The sequence below is a fragment of the Aythya ferina genome (genome assembly GCF_964211825.1).
Source record: "Aythya ferina genome assembly, chromosome: 12".
NCBI classification, from domain to species: domain Eukaryota; kingdom Metazoa; phylum Chordata; class Aves; order Anseriformes; family Anatidae; genus Aythya; species Aythya ferina.
This window is the reverse complement of record NC_140308.1, coordinates 3,487,891-3,514,425: the sequence shown is the minus strand read 5'-3', so window position 1 is coordinate 3,514,425 and position 26,535 is coordinate 3,487,891. Positions and strand designations below refer to the sequence as shown.

The following is a 26,535-nucleotide window of genomic DNA, read 5'->3' as shown; positions in this document are numbered from 1 at the left end:
TGCACACACAACATCGCCAGTTTCTGTTGTCTTGATGATAACCTCTGGAAGTTACCCTGAAATTAGCAAAGGGTTTGACTTGTAGCGTTGTAATGAAGAACTGCACTCAGATGGCAGTCTGGGGGGGTGTCTAAGAAGGGTCCACTTCTTACCCCTTCTCTGAGGAAGGAGTGCCCTGCCCGCCCTGCTGTTCACCAGTGCAATTTGTTAACTTTTCATCCCCCAGGGCCCTCCTCTGCAAGAAGCAGCCTTACAGCAGCACGCTGCCAGCCGCAGGCCGGGGACTTTTGCCATCAAATCGTTTCAGCCCGGGTCAGACCTGATGTTCACCTTCTTGTCACACACACACGCTGCGTACCTTAGCACCAGCTTCCAAAATAAGGCTGCCAAGCGTCCTGCACCCTCTGTAACAAATAATCGTGACACAGAATCGGCACCACGGGGGCTCAACACCACAGGACCCGGCACCACAGGGACCCGGCACCACAGGGACCCCGCCGCCATTTCCTCGCCGCTCGGGGGGCGCCTTCCCCGGCAGCCGCCTCCCGCCCGCCCTTCCCCGCCGCGGGGCTGGCGGAGCCGTGGCCCGGCCCCCGTGGCACCTCCCAGCGCCCTGCCCCGAGCCTTCCCCGCCGCCCGTTGCCTCCCTCCGGCCGGCATTTCCTCGGGCGAGCCATGGCCGCGCAGGGCGGCCGGGGGAAGGCGGCAGCCACCGCCGCCGCGGGGGGCTCTGCGGCGGGGCCGCCCGCAGCCTGTGGGGACGCGGCGCTGTGGTAACTCCCCTTCCTCCTCCTTCCCTCCTTCCTTCCCTTTCTCTCCGGGCCGCGGCGGGCGGGGAACGTTGCGGGGACAGCGGCAGGAACGGCCGCAGGGCCGCGGTTTGGGCGGGGAGGCGGCCGGGGAGGGCTGCGGGGAGCGGCCCCCTCAGGAGCGGCCCCCTCAGGAGCTGCCGCCGCCCCCTGGGGCCTGCCTCGCAGCCCCGTTATTTGCGCTCGCCTTCGTTTGGTCGGTGGCTGAAACGGCGTGGAAAAAAACAAACAAACAAACAAACAAAAAACAAAACCGCAGCGGATGCAGCTCTGGTGGCTCTGCCTGAGGCCGGGTTAGCTCCTTGTGGGGAGGGGACCGAGGGTTGGGGGCGCGAGGGCACGGAAAGTTGTGGGTGCCCCAGGGTGCCTCAGGGTGCCCCTGGGTGCCCCAGGAGAAGCTGCCCTTCTGGGTCCGGAGCGTGGCACTGTTCACAAAGCAGCGATTTTTGCCTCTGGCAAAGCTGTAGGAGCTAACCCAGGTGTGCCGAGCTGCGGCATCGATATTTCACGCGCTTATCTTCGGTGATAGCCTAGCGCACCCCCAACTTGTTGACACCAACAAACGTCAGTGAAGAGAGGGGTGAGCATCCCTCCGGGAAGGGAAAACACCTGGCTTTTTATGCCGTAACATTTTCAAGCTGCAGTCCGTCATAATCCTTTCTGTTATTTATTCAATATGTTTTTTTAGCACCTTGCAATGATCGGTGCGCTGCTAACAACTTTCTGGCTTTTGTTCTAGAAGTACTGCGGATCAGCCCGGCATGGAGGGAACCCGGCAGACCAGGATTTGTCGCCCACACAAGATAAGTGAATCCTCAAAGGTCTGTGTGTTTTTTTTGTTGCATACTGAAAAACAAGTTGCAAAAATAAACAAGAGTGGTGAAAGGTTCTCTGTTAGATGGCCAGTTTTGGAGGAAGGCGAATATTCGGAGCTTTTAAAAGCAGGTATAAAAACCCTGATCTACCTGCAGCCGTATTTTTGAAATAAGAAGTTGCTACCTAGTGATTAAAAAAAAAAAAAAAGGCAGCAGCAAATGGGCATCTGCTCATCATGACTCATAACTTAAAAAAGAAACCCACATCATCACAGCACAGTATTTTCTCTACACCAAAACTTCAGTCATTAAAAGAGAGGTGTTTATTTTAGGGATTTTACATATTGATACATCTCTTAAAATCAAAGCTAGTTATAGGAGCAAAGCTAGGATTGCTTTTCAGATTTAATCTATGTTTTGTAGAAAACAGGAGCCTTGATCCCATAAGCAGTAGCAATTCTGGTGAACTCAGGATATTCTCTTGGGTTTGCGAGGCTAATTTTCTTTGTAAGGGGTCTCTGTCTGAAAAATACTGTGGTCCCAGTTGGGAATCCACAGAAGGCCATCGTAAGTGACCCTTCATCCAGAATTAGGGTGATGGCCTGAGCTTTATAAAATGTTAATATAAGCAGTAATTGTGATGTTCACTTTATTTCATGCCAGTGACACCTGCTCTTCAGCTCTAGTGTGAGCACTAGGTTACAGGTGCTGCAAAGAACGAACCTGGTGCTACCAAGAGTTGCTAGAATAGCTGAGTTTCAGTGCCAGTATCTGTCTTATCAAAGTTGAATGAGACAGATCTCCTTTTCTTCTGCTTCCCTGGGAGCAGTGGTACTGCATTAACAATCTGAAAGAAATTGGATCTTTGAATCCAAAAGAAGTTAAAATTTTAAAAGCAATAATAATAAATGATAAAAGGTAAACAGAACTAATTTTTAAAAGCATCCCTAGCAATATAGTCTTTCCCTGAGTGCTGCTCCTGTCTGCCATTTAAGTGGTTTATTCTGAATGTTAATAGTAATTCATCACATTAAAAATTAATTAACTTGACAGCATTGTTTTATTTTCTTGCTAAGACAGCAGCTGTCACTATCTGTTAAACTTAGAGTTACTAGATAATACTGAAGCTGTTCTACAGAGTATAAATAGCTTGAGAAAGCTGTTTGTGTTTAATATAAAAATTGTCTTGGTTTTGGAATGTGCAGCTATCAGCTTATGTTATTTGCTCGCTGAACGAAGGAACGTGCTAAGTGGCTGAAATATGCTAATGTATTCCGAGTCCATCCAGTGCCATGCGTAGTCTTAAGCTTGATTTCTGAAGTAGCAGCAGTTCTGCATGGCAACAAGGATTTGAGGAGTACAAGTTGTTATATGTATTTGTGGTCAGGATTATGCTGCTGACTCCACAGCCAGTTAGGTAAACAGGGATCTCTGGCAGCTCTTCGGGCTGGTGTAATCTTGTTATGCACGATGGTGGTATCAGGGGATATTAGAGAGAGATCAGCCACTTACAAGGACAAGAGGGAAGATGTTTTTGGTTTAATATAATGACTTTGCCCTATGAGTCAGGCTTGGAATAGGGTGCTATGAGATGTCAGTTAGTGTCTGTTGTCCTCTCCTTTATCGCAGTTGCCACAAACGTACGGTTTGTCCTCTGCCACGTTTATTCATCTTCCCACCTCCTCCACTCATGGGCTCTGCTTGGGCTACTGTGTGGCATCTTCATTTCTCAAGCTAAGAAAAATGAAGATAAAAACTTTACAGTCCTTAAAACCCATACTTTTCTCTGTTACTTCTCTCTGGCAAGTTTATTATTCAGTGGAGGTTACTTTGTTGTCTATGCCCTAATTTCAGGGCATATGATGAGGCAGACTAAAGAGTTTTGGCCCAGGAAACTTAAAATTATTGAAGCCTCTTCAGTTTTATCGGTTTAACTCTGTGTACTTGCGTGTACAAAGTTAGGCCAGCAGAAGGCTTTTTGGCAGCTTGGTCTCCATTGTTTAGAAAAGAGCATAAGCAAAACTAAAGAGAAGCCACTTGGATATCACAGTAAGAGCACCCATTTGGGAAGCTACATCTGATAAAACTTCCTTTCTAGTCGGTGTCTAAACAGAGAAGCAGGCAGAGGCCCAGATGCATGCTGCACTTCCTCCTGACCCGAAGTGTCAACAAATACAGCGTGATTATTAAGCGGCCCTGCAGTTTTCCAGTTTGGTGGAAAATGCAAATTCCTGTTAAGTAGGTTTTTTGTTGTTTTTGGGGTGGGGAACAGGACTAGCTTTAAGGTGAGAAAGCATAAGCTCTCAGGGAACAATCTTGTCCCCTGCGGGTCCTTTCTGAGCCTGCCAGGTGTACAAAGGGCTGTTTTTTTTTTTTCTACAAATTCAGAACCTGATCCTCAAAGTAAATGAACAGGCTCAGTTTTGTTATGGAAGCCTGCTTCTGTAATGCATCGTGTTGTGGAAGCTTGTCTTGCTGAATGGAAATGTTTCTGCACTGGCTGAACCTTCTCTGTTGCAGCACATTTGGTTATTAATTTGGGTCTGATCATTGGCAGACTGCCTGGCAGTATACTACCAGCTGCTAAAAGGCAGACGTGGGAGGTCAGGCTCTCAAAATTGGTATTAGCTCTGGGTGATTGGCTGCCATCATGTCTGGACAGTGGTGAGCTGTGCACGTTAATCCTGGTTATCTGGTTGTATAAAAGTACAATTACCAAATTATTAAACCCAGAGTGTGTATCTAGAGTGAGGTTGCGTGCAGGGGAAAAAAAAATTGGCTCTAGGACTTGAACTTTTCTCATCCAGGTGGGTAGAGAAGTTGTCTCACCATGATTTAACCAAGCCATTAATGGCTTAGCCAGACAGAAATCATCATGTGCTTTCTGCTCAGGAAGCTGGGAATGCCAAGGATATTTAGGACTTCTAAAGCAGTAAGGGAGGAGCAGCAGTCTGGGAAAGGAAAGGCTGAATGTCTGGGAGGCTTGAAGAGACCTCAGGCCATCTGTGTGTCTGTTTCCAGTACGGATATGGACTGAGGCCCCTTTTCGGGGTGTTACTTCTAGGAGTGCAGTCTGAAGGTATAGAACTGGGCAAGATTCAGAGTCCTACAACCAGACCTGTTTAAAGCCACTGTTGGTACAATATAAAGGTGTGCTTCCTTTCCACCCCCTTTGGTTTCTTCTGCATGTTCTTACAGGCTCTGCAGCTCTGTCTGTTTTGGATTTGGTAATTAAAGTTATGTATTTGCATTTAACTTAACCTGGCTTTTAGTAGGAGAGATCACAAGGTAACTGACTGTACCATAGAGCGTTCCATTCCCTCTGTAGGATGGTCCTAAAAACAGTGTCACTTGACACGCTGTAGTGAACAGCCCCTTCAGTAAATGCTGTGCAGGACATTCAAGGGGTAACAGGACGTCTCCCTTTTCGTGGTTCTTAAGGCTGGTAACATGAGTCTGTGAGAAAGGAGGGACCACTGGCTGCCTCAGAAGCTCCATGGCACGTACAGAGCTAGGGGGAAGAATGCCTGGACCAGAACGGTCCCAGAAGGGCACTCAACAGACGGATTCCAAAGGCATTTTCCCTTGTCTTTAAAAGAAAAATATTTAGTTGCATTTGTTAAAACAAAAACTACCTTGGCTTCTGGAAGCGCGTAGTAGTCTTATGGGGATAAGTCGTCCACATGTGTGGCTTAGCACATAAATAAACAGCTATTATTTCTGAATGCAGTGTGTATGTCTGGAATAATATGGAAAGCAAGAGAGGACTTTTACCATAACGAGTTCACCAATGCACAGTTCTGAAAAGATTTAGGAGGGGGTAGCTGTCAAGAAAGCTCTAACGTGGGCTGAATGAAAACTTGGCGTGTTGCTCTGCGTGTGTCTCCCACTCCAGATACTTAGCAAGCAGCTTAGTTGTGAAGAAGTCATTTGGGGGACAAGAAAGAAAGGAAATGTCAGCAAGATGTCTGAGAGACAATGAGTGGAAGAGTTTCAGAAAACTCAGCCTGTATAAATCATCAGGGAGGAGGTTTGGATTCAGCGTGGTGGAGGAAGTAGGAGTGAATTATATCAAAAATGGGTAGTAGGAAGTGGGAAGATTCTGCTTAGGCTGTTCAAAGTAAAGGTGAGGAGCTTGGGCTGGTAATATGTTGTGTGCCAATTGCTTCAAATCAGAATTTGTTATTTGTGTACAACATAAATAACTTTTTCTTCTGTTTGAATATATCTAAGGGGAAAATGCTTTGCAAACACTGATTTTCATCTTGGTGAAGACAACATGTGGTACTCCTGTGTGTTTATTCCAGGTGTACAGATGGGACGACCACTCTAGTCTGGTCCTTCAGAGTCTGAATGAGCAGAGGCACCGAGGCCTCTTCTGCGATATTGTCCTTGTGGTGGATGAGCAGAGGGTCCCTGCCCATCGGAACCTCCTCGCTGTTTGCAGTGACTACTTCAACTCCATGTTCACCATTGGCATGCGAGAAGCTCACCAAAAAGAAGTTGAGCTCTTTGGAGCCTCTTACATCGGTCTGAAGGCAGTGGTGGACTTCCTTTATGGCAGCGAGCTCTCTTTAGATGGAGGCAACATCGATTACGTGCTGGAAACAGCTCACCTGCTGCAGATCTGGAAGGTGGTTGACTTCTGCTGTGAGTACCTTGAGAATGAAGTCAGCGAGGAGAACTACCTGTACCTGCAGGAGCTCGCCTCTATCTACAACCTGAAGCGCCTTGACTCCTACATCGATTCCTTCATCCTGCAGAACTTCGGCACGCTGTCCTTCACCCCGGACTTCCTGCAGAACATTTCCCTGCAGAAATTGTGCCAGTACCTGGACAGCAGCAACGTGCAGCAGGAGTGTGAGCATGACTTGCTGCAGGCTGCCTTGCAGTGGCTTACCCAGTACCCGGAAAGGGAGAACGAGGCTTACCAGGTTCTGGATAACATCCACTTCCCCCTGATACCTAAAAGCGATCTCCTCCACCGCGTCAAGCCCGCCGTGTGCTCTCTCCTTCCCAAAGAAGCAAACTGTGAGGGGTTTATAGAGGAGGCAGTGAACTACCACAACAACGTCACCGCTCAGCCAGTGCTGCAAAACAAGCGGACGGCTCTGCGGACCTGCGAGGAGAGGCTGCTCTTTGTGGGCGGGGAGGTTTCTGAGCGGTGCCTGGAACTGAGTGACGATACCTGCTTCCTGGACGTGCGAAAGGGGCAGTGGGTAGCAGAGACCCCTCTCCCAGCCAGGAGAAGTCACCACTGCGTTGCAGTCCTGGGAGGCTTCATCTTCATAGCCGGGGGCAGCTTTTCAAGGGACAACGGAGGGGATGCAGCTTCAAATCTCCTTTATAGGTATGATCCCCGCTGTAACCAGTGGATAAAGGTGAGACTTAAGCTGTATTATTTCTCTGCCTAAAGTTGTTGATGTTTAGGGTGTTTTCTTCCTTTTTGATGGAAGGGAAGGGCTGGCGTGTAGGTATAGCTAACGGGCAGCAACACTTGCAAACAGAAAATTGAGTTACCTAAGTGGAGAAGCAGCTACTTGAATCTCTTGTGGGGATGCTTAAGTTATGCACGCAGCACGAGAGTTTGGGAGAGATTTTCAGCATCACTTGGGAAGTGGGCGTCTGAACTGTAAAACTCCTGGCCAACCTCCACCTGCAACCCTTTAAATTACTTCTGGGAATAGTGCTAACATGAACCTGGAGGTGATTGTTCAGTTCATCTTTCCCAAGCAGTAGCTTACATAATTAAATCAAAAATGGGTCTAATGCAAAAAGAAAATGTCTCTGACATTTGTGAAGCGTCTCTGTGCTCTGTCTTAGAACAGGTTATTCACTTACCACTTACAGTCCTGCCGTAAAACCCTGCAGCCCGTGCAGGACCTGTAAAATATTATATTGTTCCTACGTTTCCAGCCAATCATCCTGTGCAGTTCAGTTGTGGTTTTGATTGCTTCCAATGTACATTACTTGCCAAGTTTTGGAAGGTGGTCTGTGTAACGCTGAGACATTTATAGAGTGTCCTGGCTCTCAGATGCTTTCTCTTGTCCCCTTTTTTGACAAGGGGTGCTATGAAACATGCTTCTGCAGGAAAAACAACAGTATTTTGTGAATATGATAGATAAAAACGAGTAGCTCAAATAATAAACAGGAAGAAGCAACTATCCTATCCTCAGACATGAATATACGTCAAGTCGGCTTGCTTTCCAGATGCTTGAAGATGTCAACGTGTTGTTTTTTGACAGGTTGCCTCCATGAGACAGCGTCGTGTAGATTTCTACCTGGGAGCCATTGGCGACATGCTGGTAGCCGTTGGTGGCAGGAATGAAAACGGGGCGCTTTCTTCTGTGGAGACCTACAGCCCCCAGAAGGATTCGTGGTCCTATATAGCAGGCTTGCCGAGGTAACGGGGGCATTTGGAAAGGTGTTTGAGAACTGGCAGTGGCGGGAGCTTGGTGACTTAGCTGATGAATGGGTATCCCTCGGAGGGAAGTAAGGAGAAATGTTGTCAGCATCGTGTTATCAGCAAGTAACAAACCGTATCAGCAGGGGTTATTTGAGCAGCCATCTCTTCCAGGCAGTGCGCTTCGTGTCAGCTTGACTGGGTTTAATTTCTGTCCTGAGGTACATCTGAAGGATGGAGCGGAAGAGACCTTGAAATTTCTCCATGCTGTTCTCAAAATATTTTCCCTGAGGTCACTCGGAGTTGTGTCTTTTCAGAGGCACTGTTGAGATGGTGATCCAAGGCTTTTGTAATTTATTTGGCCTTGCGTTGTCACCTCGGTGTGATCGTTATTCTGTAAGGTGTTTTTGTCTGTTTGGCTGCTTAGGTTGGCTTTTGCAAGTGAATCCTGTTTACCTGTCTTGCAAATACCACATAACCCCAGCAAATGTTCCCCTGTCCAAAAATGCAGTCAGGGTTAAAACGTAGCTGCTCTGCTTCTGAGAGGCTTTGGTACTGCAGCTCCTGCTGTAAGTGACAGCAGCCCAGGATATTGCTCCTATCTTGAATCAACATCTGAGTGGTAAAAATGGTGTGACAGAGTTCCATGTGCAAACAGCTCTTCAGATTCTGTAATATTTTAATCTTGAAAATGACAGGGGCATTGGCTATACGGATGGTATTTGCATCATGCCTGCAACTTCAGCAGCACTGCTTGCTTTCTTGTCAGGATTGCTGACGAGATGCTTGCAGTGTGATTTTAGAGTTCGGGGCTTTTTCCCTCGTTCCCTTAGCTGCAGAGCCACAGGCAGCCAGTGAGGGCACAGAAGCCTGCTGCCCAGTTCTATTTTGGGCAGGTGCTGCAATGCGAGGCTGAGCCAGGCTAACAGCTGGGCTCGAGTGCTCTTAAGAAGCAGGATGCTTTTTCTTTCTGCTCACACAGGCAGATCTAACAGTCGAGGCTAAACGCCACGCTCTTTCCAGGGAAGCTGTGTATGACAGAATCTTTTGTTCCTAAGCCCTTCTGTTAATTGGGATGGGCTGCGAGAGCCTGGTAACAACTCACAGAAATTGTAGCACAGCTTTTTTGGTAGCATTTTCAAAGAAATGTGGATGTGACCTGACTGATTTCTATGTTGCTAGAAAAAACACTCACTTTAGAACAGGTAAGGATATCTTTTTCCCAGTGTATAAATGGTCCTGGGGAAGCTCGTGTGGCTGGCCCGAGCTGGCCAGGCTGCTGGCTGTCTGAAAAGGGGCAGTCTCACCTCTGTGTTCCTTCCAAAATCTTGGTGTTGGCTTTGGGAATTTTGCAGCTGCAGCAGTTATAAATGAACTTTGCTTTCTCAGTGTGTGAATTTTTCATTAAATTGCCCAGCTGATCCACTCAGATTGGCAAAAGTTCCCCTGCATAGACCCCACTTATGTTGGATCACCTGATTTAAACTGCAGAGCTAGGCTGTAGTACAGCAACTATTTTTAATTACTGCTGCATCCCAAAGAAATGGTTTTGTGTCCTCTCTTCCTGCCTGCTCTGTCTGGGTCCTGTGCTCAGTCCCCTGTGCCAGCTCAGGTGTTTGTGCAGCTGCACAGGGAACTGTTTGGTTTCCCAATTTCCCATGTAGCAGCTCTCTTGCATGTTAATATGGCTTAAGTTAGATTTTAATGGACACTTAGAGAGGGCTGAAAATCTAAATGTACTCTCCTGTTTGAGAGTTTTTCTGTCAGGCAATACAATGTTAGCAACCACTGCTCTTCTACACAGCAGGAATAAAGTGGCAAGAACTTCATGCAGGTTGCAAAAGGCAAAAATCAGCATAAAGGTGAGCAACAAAAAAGAAGCGTTTCGAAACAGAAAGACAAGCAAATGCTGCTGGAGCTCGGAGAGGTGTGGCTGGCTGCTGGAAGGGGTCTGGGCAGTCCTTTGCTGATGTACTTCAGCTGTATTTGCTGAGAGCAGTGGAAGGATGAGAGAGAATTCTGTGCTCTGCTCAGAATTGGAGAAAACACACTGGTTTTGCTTCTGGGTGCTACTGTCTTCCCTTCAGCACGTTCTCAATATGATTTCTCTTTTCCTTCCCATCATATGATTTTGTTCCTCAATTTTTTTTTTAACCCAAAGGACATCTTGGTCAGGGACTTCTAATAAGGACATGTAGTGATAGGACAGGGGGTAATGACTTCAAGCTGAAAGAGGGTAGATTTAGGTTAGGTGTTAGGAAGAAACTCTTTACTCTGAGGGTGGTGAGGCTCAGGCTACCCAGAAGCAGTGGCTGCCCCAGCCCTGGCAGCGCCCAAGGCTGGATGAAGTTTGGGCAGCCTGGGCTGGGGCAGGGATCCCTGCCCGTGATAGAGGGGTAGAACTGAGGATCTTTAAGGTCCCTTCCAACCCAAACCATTCTGTGATCTTCCCCAGCTGAGATCTAAGTGAGTCTTTTCTCCTTGCATAGAGGAACTTAGAGGTTCCAGTCCTCTGCATCCCAATTGTCTGATCAGGCAACACGTCTTTATACAGCCTTTTGGTTTCCTGCGTTCTTCTGTCATCTTCCCTTTGAAGAGAACGTGCAGCTTTTTGTCCTCTTAGGTGCATGGCCACCAAAAGCAGGCACCCTGCCCACGGCTCTGGATTTTTTTTCTCTGGCTGTGCTAAGCCAAGGAGTAGTTTTCCAGGCAGTTGCTGGAGCAAAAGGCTCCTGTTAAGTCATTCTAGGGAGTTGTCTTACATAGTTTGGTTTGAGCTGCATGGTGTTGGACTCTCAGAGGTTACGTTTGTTAAAGATTCTACTCTGAGCATGCAGAAAAGGTTTAATGATTTTTTTCCAGGGGTTATAGCTTGCCTTGGGTGGGAAGATTCTCAGGGGAACAGCGATGGTTGCAGCCTTGACACAGAGCCCTCCTGTCCACTGCCTGATTCTGCATCCACGGAGCTGTACACAGGAACAGAAATGCTCATCTGAGGAAGAGCTTTTCAGGCTCTTTTTCTCCCTCTTTTCTTCCTCCCTGCCCTGACAGGGCCAAAATACCACATTGTTTCCCTGACCAAATTCTTGGAAGGAACTGAGCTGTTGGGACTGAAGCGTTGCTGTCTTACCAGAGAGGAAAGCACAGCGTCTTGGGGCAGATGCTTAACGTGGAAAACTTTAGCTAAGCCAACTCAACGACACACACAGTCCAAGTCTGCTACAAGTGAGACCTGGTCGAAGTCTGCTAAAAGCGTTTTGCTCATTAGGGCCTTGGCTGTGCAATACTTTTCCCATTCTTAGGAGACGTCCTCTCTTTTTTAGCCACTTTCCCAGGCTCGTTGGGAGCAGTTGCTGCCGTAGTTTCTAGCCCGGAAGGGAACAGCAGTGAGTCCAGGTTTGGCTGAGCAGAAGTTTGTGCAACGTATTCTTGAGCAGACCTTGAAAAAGCCTGCTGCAGACATCAGTGAAATTAATGGAGTGGCCCTAGGTGAAAGTTTGGCAGAACAACTGACGGCAGCTGCGTAAGGAAATGTGTTGCAGCAGGTTAACAAACGATGGTATCTGCTCTGCTAGTCGTGTCACGAATAATCTCGCTGGGTTGCAACAGGTGGACATCAGGATTCTGAGCAAGCCCAGCTTGCCAGGACTTTGCTTGGAACTGGGGATTCCCAAAGCTTTATCGGGCTGGGCCACGTGTGTGGCGTTTCTTCTGCTTAAGAAAATAAATCCCAGATACTCTGGGGCTCACTGAACGGTGTCCCTGTGACAGAAGCTGTAATTTTTGCAGCATTATGTCTGGGAAAGTAATTCAAAATTGGCAGTTGACTCTAATAGATATTCTGAACTGAAACCTCGTTCTCCTTAATGCCTTTATCTAGTATTTTTTTTGGCCACTCCTGTAGCTGCTGCTGCCAAAATGCTCCTTGCTTTCTGTCAGTGGGTTTCTGGACCCATGGTATTGACACATCCTGTTCTGTTGCAGGTTTGGAAATGCTGCTGTTCAAACCACAGGGCTTATCTAGAGGATTCTTACTGATTTTTTTTCAATTTGCACAGTATATTTTGTGCAGTTTTCTGTTAATGTGAAGCCAGCTATGTGCAGTCGTGGATGGGCTTTTCAGAAATGAGGCTGAGTGAAACACCTCTCACCTGTTTCACCAGGTGATCTCCCTGTATTGGAAAACAACAACTTGATGGGCAATTTTGTGCTCCAGATATGACTGCCTCTTTCCAATTGCTGTCATAGCTATTGCTGTTTGCTGGACATACCCATTGATTGAGGGGGAAAAAGAAAAGCATCGGGGCTTTTTCTGAGGCTGTTTATGCTAGGCTGCTTGTGCTTGAGAGGGAGTGCCTATTGCTTGCTTATGTGGAGAGAATTCTCTTTCCTGGTAGTGGAGGAAAATATTTAGTCTACTTCTCTAAATGTCACTGGAGTTTTTCATAACTTATGCTTTATGTTGGTGGTGGGAGTGGTTTTTGTTGTTATTTTTGCTTGTTTTCAAGCGTTGTCCATCCTTACTTCCCAGATAAGTACTCTACCTTTTAAGACCCCTTGCTGTGTACATAAAGAAGCAAAGACAACCTGCCTGTGTGCCTCTGCAGACTTATGCTCCCAGTTCTGGTCCCTAAGGGACCACAAACAAGGTAGAGCAGCATCTCTCTACGCTACACCTGCCACAGCATTTCTGGCAGGTGCCAAAACAGGCAGGCACGTGCTCAGGGAATTTCACGTCAAACAGGCACACCAGGCACGAGTTACATTCTTCCACGGGTAGGCAGATTGCGAGCTGTGGAATTTCTGAGTTGCCTTTTTGGTTAAGATTTCATAACTATGCCTTAGTCCTTTCAGTTTTTTTTTTTTTGTTTTGTTTTGTTTTGTTTTTGTTTTTTTTTTTTTTCCATTTTCTGAGTGGCTAAGAAGCAGCATAAGTTGTCTCTTCAAGGTCTCCAGGGATGGTGCTCAGCCCCTGTAGCTGCAATGCCTGTCCTGGCCACTCAGCGTTCTTAGGCCAAGTGTGTCAAGGTTTTTTTCTGTTTCTTGTAGCAGGAGCTTGTTAAAATATCTGATTCAGACACTGGTCAAGGATCAGAAGCCTTGGTAGGCATACAGGATAATAAACATCTTAGCTTTTCTCAGAAGTATCATGCTTTCAGGGTAAATGTGGGTTTTCTTTCTATTCCACCTTTTCTCCTGGCACAAAAGTGCTTGGCACTTCTTTGTTGAAGCAGTTATGATACAGTTTGTGTAGCTGAGATGAACTATTACAGTACGAAATGAAAACAGCTTAAGGTTCTATCCACATTGAGTTTTGAGCATGTTCAGGCACAGTTCAAAAGCATTCCAGGCTCTAGTAATGCTAACGTAGGTTTCTCTGCCATAGAGGTTGAGTTGTTGAATCCTTGACTACAAAGGATGGTAGCAGAGGCTCAGGAGCGCAGCATGAAGTGTATGTTGCTCTGCAGCCCTGTGGGTATTAAATTGTTTGGGCTCTTTGTGTCAATGTGTGAGCCAGTTTGCTGTGGCTGGTGCTATTCCTTTTAAAAAGGAGAAAAAAAGGCATGTGCAGGAAGGGTATCTTCAAGGAGGCCAAGGTTGTTCCTTCCCTTAGTGTTCCAAGAGCTCAAAAGGTCTCAGTCAGAAATATCCTAGTGTGAAGTTAACAGCCGCAACAATTAGGTTTGTAGTGCCTTTATTATATATCGAAGAGGTTTTCTCTCTGCCTTGTGGAAACGGCGTGCATGAAGTTGGCTTCTGCCATCTCATTTTGTCTTATTTGAAATGTGATCTCTGCTTAAAGTCTGTTCCTTTGTCATGGGGTGACCAGAGAAGTTATCACCTGTGTAGCAGAAGTGGTAGAGCAAGTGGATGGCACACAAAAAGGACAGTGTGTATCATGACCGTAAATACCTGGTGCTGTGAACACTGGTGGGCAAGAAACACGATTCATGACCCTTGAAGCTGTGAAAGGGGACGGCAACAGTGGTTTTGTTGCTGTTTTTTCTTGGTTAATGGCTACCGGTAAGTCTGAGAGGTGTCATGATTATTTCCTCTTTCTGTCATAGAACCCCTTGCTGAGATGTGGATTTTTTCCTCTCTGGCACTCTCAGACTGATCCAACCCAAGCACTGGAGCAGGAAAATGGGAGTGGAGGCCATGGCACCTCCAGGTTACCTCTGTTCTGTGACACACTGCAGAGGATGTGCCTTAAAAACTGGTTGTCATACCTTAGCGCTCTGTAGCGACCAGGTATGAAGAGGATGCCTTAAAAAGTGGTTGTCAAACCTTCACACTCTGCAGAGCAGCATGAAGCAGTGTGAATAAGAGTAGTTACTGGGTAACTAAGCAGCTTAGGAATTCTTCTGTCTGTAGTTACTGTTTATTTCTCTTCTTTAGTACCAGTCCTTGTTGAATGCTCGTGTATTTGGATGAAATCCACCAGCACTAAGTCAGATTGTTTCTGTTGCCTGTCCCAGGTTTACCTACGGCCACGCCGGCACAGTCTACAAGGAATTTGTGTACATTTCGGGAGGCCACGACTACCAGATTGGCCCCTACAGAAAAAATCTGCTGTGTTACGATTACCGCACGGATGTTTGGGAGGAGAAGAGGCCGATGATCACCGCCCGGGGCTGGCACAGCATGTGCACCTTGCAGGACAGCATCTACTCCATCGGTGGCAGCGACGACAACATAGAAACCATGGCCCGTTTTGACATCTTGAGCGTGGAGTCCTACAGCCCGCAGTGTAACCAGTGGACCAGAGTTGCTCCTCTGCTGCAAGCTAACAGTGAGTCGGGGGTGGCTGTTTGGGAAGGCAAAATTTATATACTTGGAGGCTACAGCTGGGAAGAAACGGTCTTCTCCAAGACAGTCCAGGTTTATGATAAGGAGAAAAATAAGTGGTACAAAGGAACTGATCTACCCAAAGCGATTGCTGGTGTGTCCGCGTGCGTCTGTGCGTTGAAACCCAAAACAGAGGACAAAAAGAAAAAGACAAAAACAAAAAAGCATCAAGATCGAGGAAGATGACTACTTCTGGATAACCACCCTTTGGTGGTGGACCCCGAAAGAACCTTGTATTTATCATTTCTTTCTAACCTTGATTCTTTATTCTTCTTTTTAAATGGGGGGGTGGGAGGGGAAGACATCTTCTGAAGCCTCAGATATGTACAGTTGAATGTGCTTTTTGGATTAAGCTCATGTTTAAGGCAAAAAAAAAAACAAAAAAGACCAAAAAGTCCCTCCTACTCTATAAGGGATGGCGTGGCAAAAGAGGTTATGCTGATCTCCTGAATGTTAAGGATTAGGCTTTTACATCTGTGGTTCATGGCATTTCCACACACGTCATATTATCTTGACATTTTTAAAATAAGATTGAATCTTTGGCTGAGATGATAATGTCAAGGGTGAGGAGGGGCAGAGTAGTAAGCGATCGGTTGGAAGTTACAGAGGGTTTCAAAGGAACTTGGAAGGAACTGCTCTGAAAAAATGAAACATCTTTGATGTTGTAAGTCTTGAATTTTTGTAACATTAAAGTCCATTTCCAATACGTCCTTGAGTTGTTAGTATCAGATTTCTGGAACATGTGAGTGTTCAAAGGAAATATTCTTCAGGTGAATGCAGGTCAGATCAGCTCAGAGCACAAGAAACTCCACTGTGCTCGTAAGATCAAGAGGGTCTTATTTATTGTGTGGCCAGAGAATAGCTGGGGCTTATTTGGGCTCGGACTGATAGCGTGGTGAGCTTTGAAATCTAGGGGGCAACGTGACTTTTGTATCCCTCGTTGCAACACTTTCCGTATCTAGACACAATAGGGAGAATTTTTTAGGTTTTAAAATGTGCCCTGGAAAGAGGGAGAGGAACCCCTTTAAAGAAGTTGAAACAAGATTTGAGGATGTGGATGGAAACAGCACGGTTTGCTTTGAGCTTCAAAGCAGACGGAACCGATAGAGCTCGCTATGAGTTTGGGGTTTGCTTTTAATGGGGTACAGAGGGTAGGGAAATGGCAGGAGGATCCTTTAGCTAAGTGTGAAGCAAGAGTATGTCCTTCCCCAGCCCTGCCCAGCTGTACAAGCTGGGATTTGCTTCATTTAACTTGGACCTCGCAGAGGTCACAGCTGCTAGCCAGTGGGAGCAGGGGCCCGTACTGGACTTGTCTGCTGTCAAGCAGCAGATTAACCAGGATGATTAATTGGGGCTCAGCAATCCTGAGGAAGAGCAACTCACTTTCTACCTGAGCTAGTCGCTCCTGCTTTCCTCCTTTTTCAAACTCAGATTGGCTTCTCATGAGAGTAGCCTTTTCTAATGGGTTTTGTGGGAACCCCAGGCCATCAGGTATACGACAGAGCCCTTCCCAGCGAGGTGGGTTCCAAAGGAAGAAATCTAAAATATGCTCGAGACCATGCTTGGGATCCAGACAGCAGGACCAAACTAAAATCTGCTAGATCCTGTGTCACACTATCCTCTGCATACCAAGTAAAGAGATTTCTGCCCCAAGTGTTGGTTCACCCTCTACAAACACAGCTGATTCTGCTGCAGATATTAAAATTCCCCGACTGTCTGGCCAGCTTGCAGGCATTCACCCTGGGGCGTTTTACAAATGCACGTCTTGTTCACAACGAGTCAATCACCAGCAATCTGATACAACCACTTCAGTTACTGTAATAATGCCAGGCCACAGATTTAAGATTCCCCCTTCCCCAAAATAAGTTTTTAGAAAGTTTTTAAAAACTTTTATACTTTTTTATAACGCATTTTGCTAACTCCAGTCTCTTGTTTGCCATATATTATATTATTTACTACAGAGGCTACCGCTCCATTCTTGTGGCCCCGTTGTTGCTGTCAGGAACTCCTAATTTGACGGATCTTTTAGTCTTTGTGTAGTTGGTTGGGATGTAGTGCAGCTGTTAGAGCAGCATTTGCATTCCCAGCATTGTCAGGCAGTCAGCTATAATTGTAACTAGCGGACGGCCTCTGCACTGACAGCCCAGCTCGCCAGACACGCTAATAAACACGGTTTATTTTCAGCTATTGGGGATCTGCTGAGTGGTTTGATTTAAAGTTCTGCTGGGGAACAATTGATTGTAGTTATTCCTTATTTTCTCAGTCCTTCTTGCACCTCTCTCCTGCGCGCCATAGCCCCGTATTTCACATTTGCCCCTTTTTCCACCTGGTGTACATATGGCTGATAACTTGCTAATATCCTGCTACCCTCCCAATTTTTTTTTTAAGGTTGTATTTTTTTTTTTTTTATTTTGGCAACTATTTACCTCATTAATTGGAAAACACTAAGAGAACATTTTTGCACTTACCATCATTTGAACCTCTTGTAATGCAGAGAAGTCTCATGTTGCAAGAACCTATTTGTGTTGGAAGAGGTACCTCTGAACAAACTTCAAGTGCAAGGAAGTCACAGGTGTCTTCTTCAGTGCTAAGAAATGATTTAAAAAAAGAGTTGAAATGAATTTTGGGAAACTCCTTAAGTTTTTTTTTTAAAAAAAAAAAGCTGAAGGAATTGGTCTCATTTGCATTAATGGATTTGTTTTAAAGCTTTTGTACACTGCATGAGGTAATTGATATTCATTTTTTTAATCCTAAAAATTAAAATTGAAAAAAAAAAATTTGGTTATGACAAACTCGTTAACGAGTTGGTTTTTGTTTGTTTTTTTTTATATCTGAAATCCTTGCTATGTTGACTGACAGCTACTTAACTTTTTGGGACATTTTCATGTGTAAGTATAAAACAAATTTCAAAGACTCGCTTTGTTTTTATTAATGGGTTACTTGTTACTATATTTCCTCCTTCCCTCCCTACCCCCTTTTCATTAAATGTGTTTATGTATTACATTAATGCCTGGAACAAATAAATCCAGTTTAGAATATTATATTCATCACTGCCTGATTTGTGTATTAATTTAACTGATGTCTTCCTTATTGAGAAATTGGAAAGAAGTAATTTTATAATTATTTTAGGTGGCATTGATCATGATGGAAATGTTACAAAAGGCAGAAGCTAAACATAGTGATTTTCAAGGGTTTAATGGGGAGTAGGTAAACACAGTTAGGACTTCATAATATGAAACTTAATCACACAGGCAAAATATAACCTCAGTTCTCAACAAAGTAAGCTTCATTTTTCACAGTCCAGTTATCATCCTTCCAAAACCAAAGGCTATGTGAGTGTGTGACATCTCTGCCATTATTAGAGGCCACCAGGGTATCGTACCTGTTGTTGCTGTAAGCTTTTTTCCATTATTTAAGCAACAGATGATTGCCATTTGCACCTCCGAGTCCCGGGGCAGTGAGCACTGCCAAAAGCCCCCTCTGGGTGCCCCGGCCGTGGCTCAGCATCGCTCACAGGGCAGCGGCATGTTAGGCAGCAGCAGGTCCAAAACAGCTTCATGAAATCAGGGTGCTGCAATTTAGCAAAAACAAAAGGGAGGAGAGGTGTGAGGGATGTCTGCTTCGATTCTTACAGCCCAGACAGGCCTGTCTGGGAGCAGTGAGGGTGAATGGAACAGGGAGCAGGCGCCTCCCTCCGCTCTCTGCACTTACAGGGTCAGCCCAGCACCTGTGCATTCCTCAGCCTTCATCCCCACGCTTCGTACAGTGCTTTGCTTCTTGTCAGGAAGCGCAGCTCTCTTCCTGCCCTGGGGAGAAATAGCTGCTGCGCTACCTCATTTCCAAAAAGGCTCCTGCTGCCAAATTCTGCGGAAAGCTCGTTTTACCTGACACAGCTACCAATAACTGCAGCTCCTCTCGTCCCACACTCGCACCGTGCGTGCGCCTCGGCATCGGCACGTCGGGGAGCTGCGCCTCTACCGCTAGCGTTAGATAACCCAAATCCCTTGAGATGCCCCGAGGAAAAATTACACCACAGCGTGAGATGCGGTTGTTTTGAAGGCTTGAGAAAGAAGCAGGAAATATTTTTGTTTTCAGGTTGAAGTCTTAAATTAAGAATAATGGGCCTGAGTGTCTGCCTTTTCTCTGTGAGAGATCAGACTGCTTTCTTCCAGACGCTGGTGGTTTCTGTGTGCTCCTCAGGATTCAGTATTCTTGAGTGACAGCAAAGGGTCTCACCTCTAGAGAATTTAGAGGAAGAAATTAGCCTTTAGTACTGTTTCAGAGAAGTGCTTTAACTCGCAGAAAAAAATCTGGATTCCAATTGTGATTCTTAACTTGCTGATACATCCTAAAGATCTCAGCAGTAAGTTTCAATGGAAGAAGAGGTGGCACAACCAATCTTGCATGTTATTTTGTTTCAGAGCTGATTATGGCTTCATGAACTTAGAGCTTCGGGTTGTCTTTGGACCCTGTGGTCAGTGCAGGTGCGCCCCCAGCCCGGGTGGCAATGCAAGTTCGAGTGTACACAAGCTCCAGCTCCTTACGGTTCCTTCTCCCTTCTGGCAATTCCCCGACTGATGAGAGACGCAGCCCAGTAGCAGGTTTCTGATACCAAATGTTTTATTTAGCATCGCATGGCCTTTCTCTGAAGCTCTGGATAGCTTTGGGAGAAAAATACCAAAATACACCTTTGTTTTTTATCATGACGAGTTAGTTCAGTGACAACAGAATGTGAACGGAAGGTGAGAGAGACTTGCAGGTTCTTTTGAGATTGCAGCCCTGAAATGTACAGTTGCATGAGAGATGGCTCGTGTTTGAGATAAGGTTGGAAAAGGCACAGATAATTCAGCCAAAGGGTCTGCGCAGATAATTGAAACACAAAGTATGTGGAGTCAAGCATCCACATGATCTATTAGAGACCTGTCCAGGCTTGAAATTTGTTGCAGGCTAACTTGAACTAGTTCACACTAAAGTGCCTTCCGTCAACAAATTAAACATATTTTTCACAGCTTTTCAGAAAGTTTAGGAATAGAGAGTCGGGTTTTCATTAATCTATTTTGGAATAAAATACCTCCTATCAGTGTCCTGTGCTGCTCCACCTGTACAACCGTTCCAGCTGCTCCCTTGACTTCCTTTGGTAAATCCAGGATGCCTGGTGCTGGCCTGTGCAGTTTAGGTCACGGAAAGGTCAGAGCTTACGATCGTTCAGCACAGGTTTCAGCTCTGAAAGTCTGAGGCTTTGGGAAAAGCCCCGGGAGCAACTATCCAGCAGAACACTGTCCGCTGTGCAAGCAGCTGTCCAAGAGGGATTTCACAACGAGGACCTAAGCAAGTCTTAGACACGACTGCTTCTTTTAAGTGCTTTATGGTGTGTGTCTGGATAGATGGAACTAAAAGAGCTTCCTTCCCTATGCTGTTTCTGTGCCACTGCAGGCACGAAGCTGGTACCAGTATGGTCCCTTAGACTCCTGATGCTTTACTATTTCTGATTTTTCTTTAAACACACAGCAGCCACCCCAGCTTTGTGTCTTAGTCCCCTCAACACATTGTGTTGAGTTTTTTTTTAATTTCCAGTTGAATCCTATTACCAGAATAACTGGAGGAATAGCAAAGCCTTTATTGTACCTAGAAACTACTGGGATGAAAGCTCTCGATCTCCAAAGGAAAGTCTCTAGAGCTTCTAAAGCTCTTAGCACTACAGGGGAGCTTTACATGGACATCAGTCAACCTTCCACAGCAATCAACTAGCTTCTGCAGCACTCCAGGAAGATGTTCAGTCCCTGAAAGAATGGATGTGCGGGTCCCATCAGGTGCTTCAGTGTGGAGAAGTCAGATGTGCAAATCCTTCACCTCCTGGGCACTGTCATGTGCACAGGTCTTTTGATCCTGTGAAGTCATGAGGAGTAAGGAATGGGAGGATAAGCCATTCCCAAGCATTTACGGTAGGGTAAGAACAATTCCAGCAGTTAGTGAGAGGAAGGCGACCTGGAGTACTTTATTCAAGTCTCCAGCTAATGTTAGACGATTCTTTCTGCTTTACACAGCCATAGCCTTCATTTGTTCTTGATAATGCAGAACTGAGGATGAAACTCTTTGCAGGTAGAAATTTCTTTCTAAGCATGCTATTACCATAGAGCTTACAAAACTTACGTTATTACAAAACATCGTGGTGAAGTTGTAACAGTCTTTACAATGAAACTCTACTAAGACAGGATAAAATTGAAGGTGTTTTAGATGTTGCTGAAGTGTGAGACAGCAACATCCTTTCTGCCCACGGGTCGGTTTCCATCATCAGCTATGGCTTTCAGCAGTACTGGTATGTGAAGTAACTGGTTTCCAGATGGGAAGCTCTATGCGTGTTTGTATTTTCAGCCATTTGAAAGGGCAACCTTTCCAGCAAAAAGTCGGTTTACTTAAGCAGTGTTGTGGGCAGAGGGAAATTTTGCCTTCAGATGGATGAGCCGCTTCAGGGTTTTCACTCCATTATTTACCTTGTAAATTAGATTCTAGAAGGGAGAGAGGGTTTCAGATATTTGAAATGCTATATGCAAAAACCCTATACATTTCTCTCCCTTTTTTGTTTTTCTATTTTAATATTAAACAGCCATTTTCACTGCCAGTTCTCTGCCTTAGGACAGAAGAGCAACACTTGCTAGAAACAAAAGAAAGGGAGTGGCAGCAGGGTGTGTCGACTAAAAGGCCAAAAGCCGATACAGAAAATCATCTACTGCTCCTCACATTACTGTCACGAGCACAGACGAAGTGTTGCAGTTCATAAAATGAAAGGCTAATGTCCTTATCCGATAATGCGGCGGGTGAAGTCTTTGTGTTTCCAGTGAACCTCCTCTTTGAGCTGCCAAACTCACAAAGTTACTCCCTTTTCTTCTCTTCAACTTTCAGGCATGCTAAATTTCTTCCTAATGCTTCCTCCCCAACTGAAGCGGACTTTTGCAGTCCTGCAATTTAAGGAAAAAATTACGGAGCGTATCAGTGATTAATTTGATGGGCTCTTGCATGGGGGGTTCAGCATCCACTCATGACTCAGCCCTCCCAAAATCATGAGATTGGCTTAGTCACTTATTTTTACTTTCTTTCCCCAAACACGTGCTGCCCTCATTTCCCTTCTCGCTACTCGGGAGCAAGGCTTTTCGCTGCCAGATCCCTCGGCCCTTGCATCTTCGAGTGGTGGCTGCCTCCAGCCTACCTGCTGGGGTGACATCATGCACGTGGCCTTTGGCAAGAACCCCAGTGGGTTACAGATCATAGAACCATAGAATTGTAGAATCACAGATTCATTAGGGTTGGAAAAGACCTCTGAGATCATCTGCCCCAACCATCCGCCTACTACCAACAGCACCCACTGAGCCATGTACCCCGTGGGGCAGCCCGGCAGCTCACATCCCCATGGTTTTTCAGCAGCAGGGTGGCGGAGGACCCTGCTGCCTCTCTTGGGTCACCTAGCAGGGATGGATGTTGGCTCCTTCCCACACGGGGACGAGCTGAGGGCTGCCCATGAGGGGCTCACCCCTCATGAGGGGCTCATCCCCTCATGCTGATCTCCCCACAGCCGCTCTAAACCACTCCAGAGCAGGATGAGAACCTTTCTAGCATCCCCCCACCGCCTCAACCTGCCTCCCCCCATCCCCCTACCCCCAAAACGTCCATCAGGCGGCTTCCTTCCCCCCCTAAAACCCCCAAACTCCTTCAGCACCCCCCTCCTCCATCCCCCTCAGGGCCGCCCCCTCCCTCCGCAGGCGCAGAGGCGCCACCACCCCCCCCTCCCCTCCCCTTCCCTCCCGCCCCGCCACAGGAGCCGCTGCGCACGCGCAGTGCGCGCCGCCCGCCCGCCCGCTGCGTGCGGAGCGAGAAGATGGCGGCGGCGGGGGCAGCGGCGTGAGGCGCACGGCGGACGCCGAGCTCCCCGGGGGCGCCATGGCGCTCAACAGCGCCCAGGTGAGCTCAGCGCGGCCCTCCGGGGCAGGCCGAGGAGGTTTCCGTCCTTTCCTCTGGTTCTCCGTAAAGGAGAGCGGGCCCGGCCCCGCGAGCGGGGAGCGTGGCGGCCGGGAGTAGGCCCGCGGTGATTGTGCAGCTTGGCGGGGGCGCTGCTGGGGGGGGGGGTCCCGCCGCCACCGCCCGGCCCCGCTGAGGGGAGCTCGGGGGAAGGGCGGCGGGAGGCCCTGAGGGGGAAGGAGAGGAAGGGGCGGCCTGAGGGAGCCCCCGGGGAGGGGTCGGAGAGGCTGCTGGGCCCCTCCAGGAGCCAGCGGAGGGCTGGAAGGGATTTGGGGCGGGATTTGGGGTGGGGAGGGGGGCGCCGGGAGCCGCTCCGGGATGGGAAGGGAACAAGGGGGCGGTGAAGGGGGCCGGGAAGGAATCCCCCTCCCACCTCCCCCCTCCTCCAGGCACGGCTCTCGGTCGGGCTGCGCCCATCGGGGTGCAAAGGGCCGGGTGTCGCAAGATCGAGGCGTGGGGACGCGGGCACAGAGGCCCCAACCCCGGCCCCGGCCCCAGCCCCAGCTGGGCGGGGAGCGCACGGCCCCGGCCCCATTCCCAGCCTCAGCCCCGTGTGCTCGAGGCACGGCGGTGGCTCAATGGGTTAAGTTCAGAGTGGCCTTTGTAAGGGTTTTCTTCTCTCTTTTTTTTTTTTTTTTTTTTTTTTTCGCTCCCCAAACGCTTCGTAGTGGAAAGGCTAGGCAGGATCTGCGGTGTGCATTTGCAAAACTTGATGCAACTTTGGTTTTAGTAAAAAATAAAGTTTAGGAAACTTGGGGTTAAAAAATAGTTTTGCTAACAAATAGTGTACTCTCTGGTGGGAAAAAAACGAAAAGAAAATTGTTTTAAACAAGGTGATGTGCTATCCTGTACTCTGTTTCTTCCAAAGGGTGATTAAGGCGCACACGTAATAAAGGTGCGTGTTAGCGGTGCTATGATTTTTCCTTAAAGAAAAGTTTGTGATTGGTGAAAACTGACCTGATATTTCTTGTCCCATGGGATTTTTTTGTGCTTGAGAGAGAGCAGGACCTGGTTTTGTTGATGCGGATGTTCAAAGTGCAGTTGTATTTCAGGAGTTTGTTTCAAATTTAGTCATGTAGTCTGGGATTACAATATTTGGCATCCTTTAATTTTTATTTCAAAGTGGAGGAAACTCGGTTTTGCACATCGACTGCTCTAATTGATGATGTAGAGAACGTGGTATATAACAAAAAGATGTTGTGTCAAAGAGCAAAAGCTCTTTGACTCTCTCCTTTCCCCTCTAGTACTAGACAGCAGCACATGCAGTCTGTTTGATAAGGCTGAGTTTTTCATTGCAGCTTTTGTCTTGATTTAGAAGAATAAAGGCAATTTCTGTGTCCGTACTTAATTAAGTTGCTGTACCTTGGAATGAAAAAGTAAAGAGTTCAGCTGATGATCTAGTTTATGGTGAAGCACTGCAAAGCTGTAATTAAAAGTAGGCTGTACATTCATCTTTAGTTGTAACTTGCTGTATGTACTCTTTTAAATCAAACCATAGGTAAAGATAGATAGTTACATCTTGTGAGGATTCAATTTATATATAATTCAGGAAATGGATCTGGAAGATATCTTACAGTTAGTGTTTTGTTTGTGTTATTGAGCACAGCATCTTTTTTGTTTGTTTCATTATCTTTTTTTTCCTAATTCAAACGATTTATTTAAGTGTTTTCTGGGATTCATACGAATTCCTATTCTAGAGTAATACAGTGCTGTACTGCTGCATTGAGGTAGCAATATTTTGGACTCTGCCAGATGGAGAACCTGGAGATAAAGGGAAATTACATCTCTAAACTTTAATTTTTCTACTGTTCTTCAATACTACCACCCTAAAATAAAAGTGTTCTGATATAGTTGTAAATTCTGAGCTCAAGAGTAACTAATGTTGTTGTTATGTTTGTCACAATGCTGGCTTCTAGGCGGAACACAGAGGTTTGCTGTACGGCTGTGATTTGATAACAGGCATTTTTTGTCCCATGGGAGAAAGTCTTCTAGGAAACTGTGCTCTTCTAAACAGTTAAAATGCATCGTCGGATTTCTGCCGGCTCGTGGATTCACGTAGCAGCGTGCAGAAATACTTCATCACTCAGTTTGTGTTGCAATGAATGAGTCGAGGAACATAACCATACTGCGTATTTTCAAAGGGGGGATTAATTTTGGATGGCCGGCTGGTCAGCAAGCACACGAGTAGGTGGTGACACAGTTCAGATAACGCTGGTCATTCATTCGTACCTCCGTAGTCCCTGTCGTTTATTTCATAATCATTTAATGAGATATTAAAGTGTTGCTGTCAGTTTTCTGGGCGTGTTCTGAGTGTATTCAAAATTCTGAAGGCAAGCTAGAAGTAAACCTGTTGTATCACTCCTGGTTCTGTGTGACACCACAGAGGGAGAGCTGAGTTAATGCTGGATGTAGTGGGAACCATTTTCCAACAGGGACACCTAAATTCTTCTTTTTAAAGAAAAATAATTAACAACTGTTTCCCCGTTTGAGGAAGAATAATGCTCTGTAGGAACTGCACGCAGAGTTGTTTTAGCCCCTTTCCTATCGTTTTGGTAGGGTGAATTAATACAAACATTTCAAGCACAAATCTTGTGAAAACAAGGTGAGCAGAAGAAAGGATACTGTAGCGGAATGAATCATTTATGCTTGTTTTGTTCTTTCACCATTAGTACGGTGTCAAATTAACTTGGTGCCATTTTAAACGTACCGTATTGCCCCAACGCCAGCTGAAATAAAAACCAGTAGAGTTTGTGCTCAGCAGGAGCTGAACAAGCTGCTGAGCTGCTCATCCTCACCCAAGCCTGAGTCTGGCCCGACAACCAGAAGAACTGGAAGTCGGAGCCGGAGCGTGGCACGCAGCCCGGCTCCCTGAAGTACCGTGCTGCAGACCGCGGCTTTTACGGCTCCTCGCAGCGGTGCTCCCTCGCGGCCGGAGGCTTTGCTGCTCCCTAAAGCCAGCGCCGACTCTGGAGGGGTAAAAGAAAATCCGTAGGCACGTGCCTTGTGCTGTCTTGGCGGCGTGCTGCCTGAAGTTTGTGAGTAGTGACTTTGATTAGGAAATTGATCCGTCTCAAAAATAATCCTTAAAAAAAAAAAAAAGTTTGTTATGCAGCTGGAGGGGTTTCTTGTGCTAGCTTGCTTGTATCTGCGCAGATGTGTCTAACGCTGTGGTGCCCTTACAGGCAGAAGGGTTTGAAGAGAGGGCAGCATCGGTTCCTTCTTTTGGGATCCTGAAATAAATGGAAAGCTCTGGGTTTGGGGAGCACTCCGACCACAAAAAGTGGCCTTGGGCCAGTGCTGTAAGTGGATGGACTGGGAGAGAGGTGCATTCATCATCCTGTTGCTGCTGTTGTACTCAGCTGTTTTTCCATGTTTTAAGGGAGCAAAGAGGTTGGATTCATGTCAGCCTGTTCTTAGAGCCCCTCTTTCCTTGCTGAGAACTGGTTGCTTTGCTCCTTGCCCTGAAGCTGTTGCTGCTGCAGCCAGCAGCTTTCCTCAGCGTCCAGGTCTGGGGAATTCAGGCTGCAACCGAAGCTGCGAGTTTAGGTAGCCAGAAGGTATCATTTGTCTCTCCAAAATGTGAATGGTGAATCCCTGCAGTGCAGTGCGTGAGTGTGGGCTGGTTAGCTTAAAAAAAGGAAGTCTGGGA

At 46.6% G+C, this 26,535-nt stretch overlaps 2 protein-coding genes across 4 annotated transcripts in view; both read left to right on the top strand.

The window, feature by feature from the left end:
• Window positions 1–645: 645 nt before the first annotated feature.
• Window positions 646–17,923, top strand: KLHL36 (kelch like family member 36). 3 transcript variants are annotated; one of them, XM_084533950.1, is made up of 5 exons: window positions 646–773; window positions 1,549–1,630; window positions 5,932–7,005; window positions 7,870–8,027; window positions 14,507–17,923. In XM_084533950.1, exons 2-5 carry the CDS (start codon window positions 1,571–1,573, stop codon window positions 15,060–15,062), a joined length of 1,848 nt encoding a protein of 615 aa, XP_084390076.1. In that variant the 5' UTR covers window positions 646–773; window positions 1,549–1,570; the 3' UTR covers window positions 15,063–17,923. The 3 variants fall into 3 exon arrangements, with proteins under 3 accessions (XP_084390076.1, XP_084390077.1, XP_084390078.1); XM_084533951.1 differs by having other exon boundaries at window positions 724–773; window positions 1,552–1,630; XM_084533952.1 differs by lacking the exon at window positions 646–773 and adding an exon at window positions 980–1,102 and having other exon boundaries at window positions 1,552–1,630.
• Window positions 17,924–22,728: 4,805 nt separating this feature from the next.
• USP10 (ubiquitin specific peptidase 10) overlaps window positions 22,729–26,535 on the top strand; it is a 50,094-nt gene continuing 46,287 nt past the window's right edge. The window contains exon 1 of the mRNA XM_084533130.1: window positions 22,729–22,829. Within this exon, the coding sequence (XP_084389256.1) occupies window positions 22,809–22,829 (21 nt within the window). The 5' untranslated portion in view covers window positions 22,729–22,808. The remainder of the gene's footprint in view (window positions 22,830–26,535) is intronic.